The 9,494-nt window shown below is 31.0% G+C and overlaps 1 protein-coding gene across 4 annotated transcripts in view; it reads right to left on the bottom strand.

Annotated features, from left to right (window-relative positions):
- Positions 1-1,075: 1,075 nt before the first annotated feature.
- Positions 1,076-9,494, bottom strand: part of UFL1 (UFM1 specific ligase 1) — a 35,698-nt gene continuing 27,279 nt past the window's right edge. Inside the window, exons 13-21 of one of the 4 annotated variants that reach the window (XM_051997424.1) lie at positions 8,528-8,645; positions 5,152-5,318; positions 4,943-5,073; positions 4,652-4,732; positions 4,287-4,372; positions 3,251-3,431; positions 2,787-3,001; positions 2,410-2,453; positions 1,076-2,139 (exon numbers count right to left, since the gene is read on the bottom strand). In XM_051997424.1, coding sequence (XP_051853384.1) covers positions 2,138-2,139; positions 2,410-2,453; positions 2,787-3,001; positions 3,251-3,431; positions 4,287-4,372; positions 4,652-4,732; positions 4,943-5,073; positions 5,152-5,318; positions 8,528-8,645 — 1,025 coding nt within the window. In that variant the 3' untranslated portion in view covers positions 1,076-2,137. Of the gene's footprint in view, positions 3,002-3,250; positions 3,432-4,286; positions 4,373-4,651; positions 4,733-4,942; positions 5,074-5,151; positions 5,319-8,527; positions 8,646-9,494 lie in introns of all 4 variants that reach the window. The other 3 variants (XR_007953593.1, XM_051997423.1, XM_051997425.1) reach the window with 3 other exon arrangements.

The following is a 9,494-nucleotide window of genomic DNA, read 5'->3' as shown; positions in this document are numbered from 1 at the left end:
TAAGTAATTGCTTCTGGGAAATTCTGTATTTGTTCTTTTTTCCTAAGTTTTAGTGATGGATTTTGTTTTTACATTAAAAACATGCATATAGACTGCTCCATCATGAAAAGTCTCTTGTAACAAAGTGAAACAGTTAAGTAAAACTAAAAATAGTGATCTAATTTGCTTCAAATTGTTGTATAATTTTCTTAATTGTTTTTTCTTTTTTTAATCAAATAACGAGTCCTTATCCAAAAAAGTTTGTATATTATGTACCTAATTGTTTAATATACTAATGTTGTGTAGTACAGTTTGAGACCTGACACTTGGTAAAAACCACAAAAAAAAATTATTATGAGATCTCTGGATAGGATAAATGTTCATAATTAAACAAAGAATAAAGATACTCATGTAAAATTTAAAAGGTTTTGCACAAAAGGGGGAAAATCTTTGAAAGCTTATTTGAAAATCATTTCCTAATTCTATAAGGAACTGATTCAAATTTATAAGAAAATGATAAAATCTATATTTGTTCTTTATTTGAATAATTTCTTTTGCTTCTCTGAAGTTACTTGTTAAAAGTGTTTTCAAAGCTGTTTAAACTAGAGCTGAGCATTAATAAATTAAAATTAGTTTTAAAATCAAATTAAATTTTTTCAAAAGCAAGTGAGTCAAAATTAAATGAAAAAGTGCAACAGGCATTTTATGGACTTTTCTCTGTTAAACTATGACATTAAAAGATAGCAGTAAATCTTCACAACCATTTGGAACATACTTTGAGTCTTGTTTATCTGGATGTGCTCTAAGCTGAAAAGATTATTATGACTTGTAAAAGTGTTTATAAAATTGCTGCCATTGACAAAGTGTTAGTTTCTTGTTAAATTCTTTAAAAACAATTTAATCATTTTCAGGATGAGATATAATTTAAAAACTCTAATGTAATATTTACAACTACTAAACTCATAATCATTCTGACTCAGTGCTTAAGTAAAATTATTCAAGCACTGCAAAGCAAAATAAGCAGAACCAAATAGAAAATAGTTTAAAACTGAAAGGCCATAAATTCCTAGTTCACAGTAGTAGACAAATTACACACTTAAATCTTTTCAACTTTATTAAAATAATTATTTTATATTTGCATACATAATGTCAGATTTTAGTTACAAAAACCAGATCAATGTAATAAAAATGACATTTTTATTTATTTTGGGGAAAATCAGAACTATTCTGATGCAAGTTGAGACCACAGTTTGAACATGAACAAAGTTTAGGCAGTAAAAATATCATTGTTACCTTTTGCTTCTTTTAACTGTTTTATTTTGTCAGTGACAATAAACACATCATTTGATACTCACAGATGCAATTATATGCTTACCTGGCAAGATTATTTTTCATGACCACTGTACAATTTAAAAAATATTTTTGAGACTGAGTAAACCAAAATATAAATCAATCTATATAACATATGTAAGCACAAAAGACTTGGCATTTTTCTATCAGCCATGTGAAAATATCCCTTATTGTTTCTATTTAAGTTATTAATAGATTTTAAGTCTATAGGCTCTGTCAGTAATTCTACCAAAAAAGCCACTAGTCATTGATTTCACAATATTGTAAAACAGATGAAATCAGAGTGACTGGAAAACACTAAAGTATCTATGGTTTGTGATTTAGTTTTGCCATTAAGTGCCATAAAATAGTCAAAATGATTAAATTTCCTTGAGAAAGAATATATAAAGACAGATCCCTCTACATTCTATACCATGACAGAGCTGCTCAACAAATTGTGGGGCTAATCTGAATGCTTTACACAACAATTAGACTTCCAAGTAAGCTCTAATTCTTTAAGTATACTTCTTTTAAGTATTTAAAATGAAATTTGTGGCTACAAACTGCACCAATTTTTTTTTTTAAACTTGTATTGATTTGTTACAGTAACAGTTTAAATGACACCAAGAGTACACAATGCAAACAAATGAGACTAATGACCAGAATCTACCAATACTGACTGCTTCTTTCTCCTCCCTTTTCTCTCTCTACTTCCTCTCCATATGCAGGCAGCAGCTTGACTTTTGGAACAGAATGCAGCAAGCAGTATAAGGGTATCTTTACTATTCCTGTATACATTCAAGTTTTCATTCGTGGGAGAGACATAAAATCCTGCAATTATGAGAAACAAATACATTGGACTAAAAAATGCAATCAAAATTTAGCACAGTTGTTATTGGCTTTTGGATTTGAGACATTATCTATTATTTTAAAGAAAATAATAACATTAGAAAATCCTCTTTGCTGATAACAGAAAGCTTAATCCTGCCCCCACCAAAAAATAAAAAAAATAAAAAAAAAAACCAACAATAAAACACACAACTAAACAAAACAAACCTATCATTAAAAAGAACACATTTTATGTTTGCATATATTACTTACAATGACTGGAAACTGCAAATGTCACTTGTAATCTAGCATTATGACTTTACAAGGAACAAAAGACAAAAGAAAAGAAATTATTCAGTCAGAATTTGAAAAGACAATGATAAACTTGCAAATCATAACTCGTAGTTATAATGTTAAAAAAGAAACTTTCTTTGAATAACACATTTCAAAAACAGGGACATCTCATAACCAGAAGACTGGGATAAAAACATACAGTATGCTGGTAGGAGAGATTTCATAGAGCTTCTCAAAAAGAAGTGGCTGCAGAAGGCAATGTTGAAACACTCAACTGAGAAGTGTTTTGTAACCATTTCTTTAAAAAAATAACTCTGACTACATGAAAAATTTCAGATTAAATTAAAAATCATTACTCCTCTGTTACAGAAGATTTTCTCGATTTGAGGACAAGGTCCTTGATAGATGTGGAAATTTCTTGAAGTTCCTTTCGGATGGCATTATTAGCATCTTCATGTTCTTTGTCTACTTGGTTAACCAACTGGTCATCTCCTTGTCCAGTTTTCTTATTCTGATTAACTAGCTGCTTCACAACTAGGCCTTGGTATCTAACCAGCAGAGAATGTTGATCCTAAAGGGGGGAAAAAAAGGAAAGTTAACAAAAGTGATTCAAAGAAATAAAAATAGGCAGCTAAATTCTTTTTTTTTTTTTAAATCAATCTGTATAGTCACTAAAAACATTCTCAGAAATGTTGGAGTGGGCAAAGATATATTAATAATATTTGTTTGACTTACAGAGCAAATAAGAATCATTCAATCGATTAATTCAGATCTGAAAACTGTGAAATAAAATTACAAATACACTAAAATGAATAACTACCTCCGGCATTTTATTGCTAAGAAAAGCAATGATTTGTGGTACACATCGTCCAGGTGCATGCAGCATACAATGAGTTGAAAATTGAAACAACAGAACTGAGGTAAGATGTAGGATAAGAGCTGGGTCTTCTGTAACTTTCAGTTGTTCAATTAGTGCTTGTCTGTGTTGGAATAGTACTTGTCTATGGGAAAAAAACAACACATTAGTTATACAAAATATTTTAATATATGTAATTAAGGCTCAAGGGCAACTATATGGCACATTGTATATATACAGCACTGAATCAGGAGTACCTGAGTTCTACTTTGGCCTCAGATACTTATAAGCTATTGAGAGGAGTAGGACAAGTTGTTAATTGTGGAAACTGAGTGAAACCCCACTAACTACATTTTAAGACTCAATTATGGAGCGAACTCAGTCCCATTTTTATTCAATTCTGTCCTTTGAGAAAATGTTATTGCATTGTTTGAACCTAGTCCTGAGTGGCTGGAAAGCTGGATCATTTCTCCTGGCTGCTTAGAGACTGTTAACCAAGAACCTAGGTTATGTTCACTAGAAACACAGATCCAAAGACTAACATAAGGAGTTTTCTCAAAATCATTTGTCCCAAAAAACCCATACATTTTATCTGAAAATTAATCCTGTACAAATTGATCAATTATTGTTTCCATGTCCTTTTGATTATTTACAGGTATTTATGTTTATATTTAACTATTTCTCAATTAAAATGTGTATCTTTTCTAGCTTTAATTTTTAGTCCCTTAACTGCCTGAACAGCTAACCCTTGTAATATTTCACGAAGGGAGGAAAAATATCACATAAGTAAAGAAACTAAGATATAGATAAAGAAAACTGTAGTCAACTTGTATTATTACATTTAATAAAGTGAGTGAAAAGTATACGAATGTCAGAGACTTTAAAGGTCATGACAATCAAATTAATTAAGGGCAAATCAAGCTCTCTCTTAGGTTAAGTCATTCTGTCATAAAAAGCAATTAAAGAAATACTAACAACAATTGAATGAATTGGGTAATACCTTTCTTTTTTCTTGTCTCCCTTTTTTACCATAATATCACAAGCATCTGCTGCAGAATCCAGAAAAGAAAGAAAGTCTTCTAAGCTCTAAAAAAAGACATGCAGTACCACATATTATCCTATAAATACATTATTAGAGAAACACATAAAGGCAAGGATTCAAGAAAAAAACAAAGATGCTGGAAAGCATAAGTGATTATTCTTTTAAAAAGACAAAACAAACTTGAATGCTTTTAACTTTTAGTTAAATCAGATACTTTGCCTAAACTTTACATTTAAAACATCACTTTTATCTACTTTTTTGTCTCTTTTAAGTTATATAAATGTTAAAGGCCTATAACACTAATAGCTTCAAACTTAACTTACTTTTTCATTCAGAGAGTTATGGAGCTTTGTGAGAGGACCTTTAGTCTCTTCTGATAGTTTACCTAAAATCTTTTTTCTGATCTAGAAGGAAATCAACAGAAGATTAGGAAATGCTTTAATAATGGAATAAAACAATATGTATCTCCAAAGTGATAGTTATTATTATTAATCTAATAGAAGGAAGAAGCATGATAGTAATCTTTGGTTAATTATAAATGGCATATATTAATTATCCCTAAATAATTTCCTACATACTATATTTCTTCTGGAACAGCAAAAAGATTAATATACCTCACTTGTTATAGTAGTTGGATCTTCTACTGCCATCATTAAATCAGCAGCTAAGAAGTTGAAAATGAGATTAGTGATATCCGTACAAACAGTCTTCAGTAAGTGCTTGGCAAGATTAGTTTGTGCATCATCTGTAAAACATGATATTTATTTTAACATACTTCCAAAAGAAATAATGAGAATTAAATAAAAAACAATATTAAACATACCTGTAAAGAACTTTGTTCCTTTTTCAAATAATCTAATATTGTTATATAGATTTGACACCTCATCTTGTAAATCTTTGATGGTACGTTTCCTACTAGCTCCAGATGCAGAAGAAGTTGAAGACATAAACACTGAACGTACCACTTCCAGATAACTTCTATTGAGGTATCTATGAATAAAAAAATATATATTTACTTAGCACAATTAAATGTAGTTGAATTTATCGATAGGTTATTTTGAAAAATAGTTTAGCCTGAGTGCTTCAGTGATATTCACATAATTTCAAGAAAAAGCAAAGTGGACCACTAGGTGGTGAATTTATAGCATATGGATAAGCTTTACAGAAGACAAAAAGGCAGCTGTGTATGTGTTATATAAATTGCTGAGAGGAGTACTCTACATAAGTAAATAAATAGAAGAACAAGTTAAACAAGGAAGAGAGTTCAATCTAAAGGATGATTCAAGCTGAAACAAGAACAGGATATGGGAAATGATTGCTGTTCAGTCATTTCAGTGGTCATCTCATGACTCATTTTGGAATTTTCTTGGCTCCACATTAAAGTGGTTTGCCATTTCCTTCTCCAGTTCATTTTACAGATGAGGAAACTGAGGTGAATAGGGTTAAATGACTTGCCTAGGATCACAGTCATTAAGTGCCAAATGACAGATTTGAATTCAGGCTTATCTAATTCTAGGCCTGAGCTCTATCTACTATGTCATCTAACTGTCCCAAAGAGATGATAGGGAAGGTTAAATTAGAAAAATTAAGTAAACACAAGACAAAATAAAGAGATTAATGAGTGCTGGGAAAAGAAATAAATATGAATGACAAGTTCTTAAGAGGTAAAAAAGGAAGTTAGGAGGTAAGCTATAAAAACCCACAATAAGTGAGAGAAGAAAGATTGAGTACATCAACTACAATGAAAGCAGGAATATTTATCACACCTATGTGCCTGCAATCTAAATTCTAAATGTAGGCTTATCTCCCTTCTAGAAGAGAGATACCTCTCTACCTTCCACATAATCATCAATCATTTAAAAAAAAAAAAAAGATTAGAAAAGAGACTTCAAAATTCAAAGAAAAAATGTAGAAAAAAGATCTAAATAAGCAGGAGAGAGAAATGTGCTTTATGTTAGGAAGTTAGGGAGAAAAAAATGTCACACAAAAGACTAAGAACAGAAGTTATCATCCACTTGGATCTTAAAAAATTTTTTATTTATGTGAAGTTCTTCCCTTCAAATAAATTGAGGAGGAGCTGAATCTCTGAGGCAGAAAAAGGTATTTCTCCAAGGAATGACAAAGTTAGATTCACAAATACTTTTAGGTGAGAAATCAGTAATTAACAATAAGAGGGAAAAAAAAGAACAATGGCTGACTCCCAAGTCAGAAGTACTAGGGCAGAAATTTTCAATCTGATAGCAAAAATATGTTGTCTTTGTGGGGCATATATCCAGGACATAATTGAGAAATTCTAAGAGTTACTTAAAAGGCTAATCGTTGCCCACCTTTGGTAATTTTTGTGGGCATAATAAGCTACACTGCAAAAAGGAACCTAGAAAACCAAGAAGACTTGGGCTAGAAAACTGAAGATCCTAACATCATAGGTGGTGTGGCCCATTAAATGCATATTATTCAGAACAATAGATTTGAAATAGTTAACAAAAAACCAACATGATGATCTTAGGGAAAGGGAGTTGGATTTCTGACCTATGGCTTAAAATATAAGACTGATAATTACTTGGCCAGAAATTTGCCTGCTATCGTGTAAATCAAGTGTAAAACAAAACAAACAAAAAAACCCCAAACCCCCCCAAACCCCAAACTATTCAACTGAAAAGAATGAAGGAAGAAAACTATCTATATTCATCAGGTTAAATATTACAGTCACCAGAATGAAGGAAAAATAATAATAGGTGAGATGCCCAGAAATTCCTAAGATGCAAAATCCTAGGAGCCAGTAAAAAAACAAAGCTAAAGGGGGAAAAAACCTTCAGTTTTTTTTAGATCAAATGTTTATACACAAAATCACAGTTTAGGCCCAAACAAATATAACTAGAGATTTGAATGCAAAAAAGCAAATTGGATTTCACAGGTATCATTTGGATTTACTGGGATGAGAGTTTTAAATAGAATACTGAATAGATACTCCTAATCACTTCTTAAAGATTAGAGCAGAGAGAGTAGCACCGGAGCCAAGGAAAGCATCAATAGGGAGGAAAGAAGTGATTTTTTTCATTAAGGCATAGTATAGGCCACCTGGACAAAAAGAAGAGATGAAGATTTCAGGAAATAAATTAAGTGCTACCATATCTGACAAAGAGAAATGACATATTAGGGATGGATCATTTAAATCAGTTCTGTGTCAGAAACAAAACTTAAAAAAAAAAAAAAAATCCTGACTTATTTTAATAAGTGTGTTCTCTGAAAAATAGAGGAAACAAAACCAAAAAAAAAAAAAAAAAAAAAAAAAAAAAAGGCAAATTTTCTCCTGGATACTGATTCTTACAGGGAGAAACTATATGCTGGTTGGTGGAGTGGAAATGATGGAAACCTTGGAGGAAATCATTTCTTCAAGGATTTGATAAGAGAAGAAAACTGGCAACTGTATGACATGCACCCTAAAGTTGGAGAGAGCAGATTTCAAAGGATTCAAGGAAAGAAGAGATATCTTTCTGATTAACATTCTATAGAGAAAGTCAGCCCCAGAAGGATAGGTAACTTATGAGTAAGATCCTGAACATAAGTGAAAATGACTCAGATGAAAAAGAAAAAAAAAGTTGTCTAAAGGAAGCAACATTATGAAAGAATCACTATCTACAGGCTAGTTCTTTACCTAAAAAGAAACTTTTCCTAAGCCATACAGTTAACATGAAACTTCTCAGGCCATGAAGATGGAGCTTTCCTGGTCATCAAATGAGGTAATGCTTTTCAGATTTGGCAGATGGCTCCATGGGTCACTAAACCCTGCTCTACTAACCAGATACATTTTCTTATGAGAGAGGGGCTCTAAATAGCTCTAAATAATTAGAACCATCCAAAAGCAGAACAGTCTGTTTTGGGAAAGTTTCATTATAAGTCTTTAAGCTGAAGTTGAATGTCAGCTTATTGCCTGTGTGGTAATGATTCTTTTTTTGGGCATGAGTTAGCCTAAATGACCGAAAATTCTGTGATTCACTGAAGGACTGGAATATAAAAGAAAAGAAATCCAGTAAATCAACAGGAAAGCAAAACTTGAAAAACTGATTTTAAATTCTGAGCTCTTAATTTCCAAACTTTAAATATTTTTCCTAATGTTATCAGTGAATTTCTATGAGCAAATCAAAATGTTATTTTTGATGTTTAAAAATTAAGAAGCTAAAGTATATTTCTATACTTGCCTTATTAAGTGTTCAGCAAGTTCTGTAACAAATTCTTCAGGGCCATCCTGTATGTACTTCTTTAAAACATCTTCAATTTCCTCCAGTGACATGAAAGAAATTTCAAGCTTTTTCCTACCTATGACAAACATTAACAATTTTTAAAAACTAACAATATAACTCAGTAAAACATAATTCATTTTATCTGCCCAGAACAAAGACAGCATTACAAAATCTTATGTCAACAAAATTTACTGATAGTCGCTAATGAAAAGGAATATTAAAAATCATTTGAATGATTAACTCTCCTAAAAAATTTCCTCTACAATTTAGGGATAAGACACTCATCAAAATGAAGGGAATAACACTTTTATAGCTTTCTTTCTTACCAAATGTGATAGAAGTACAATGAAAATTTATTTTATTGAGGCTTGAAATTTCTTATGTGTTTTGAGTTATTGAGGGGGAAGGGGAAGGCAGAAGACCTCATAGTTCAATATGTGTGAGAGGTGGGCTTTAACTTAAAGTTATTATAGTTTCTAATCAGGAACTTACCCATTATATTACTTTGGCTTTCATGTTATTTAGAAATAAAAATAAATGTAAAGAATTACAGTAAACAGTAATTTAAAAACAAATAATAATGAAGCTTTTTATTCCACAATAAGAACTAACAATTACATAATAGCTATTAGCATGACCTTTTTAAATGGCTGAAATTATTTTAATGTGCAAAAAACCATTCATATTACACTAAAATATGGGTATATTAGAAATATGCAGTCTTTAAAATCTTTTCTAAAATTTTGTTTTAACATTTTTCTCTCATATAATGCATGTTATGAAGCTGGAGCTTATTGAATGAATTACTATTTTAAGTTACTCAAGAATTGAGAGGGCATGATAGCATAGTGGTTTGTTAGTGGACTATTTGACACATACTGGATATGTGCCCCATGGCCAGTCACTTAACAGTGACAGAGAGGAA

Source organism: Antechinus flavipes, chromosome 4 (genome assembly GCF_016432865.1).
Source record: "Antechinus flavipes isolate AdamAnt ecotype Samford, QLD, Australia chromosome 4, AdamAnt_v2, whole genome shotgun sequence".
Lineage (NCBI taxonomy): Eukaryota > Metazoa > Chordata > Mammalia > Dasyuromorphia > Dasyuridae > Antechinus > Antechinus flavipes.
This window is presented reverse-complemented; position numbering and strand designations above follow the sequence as displayed.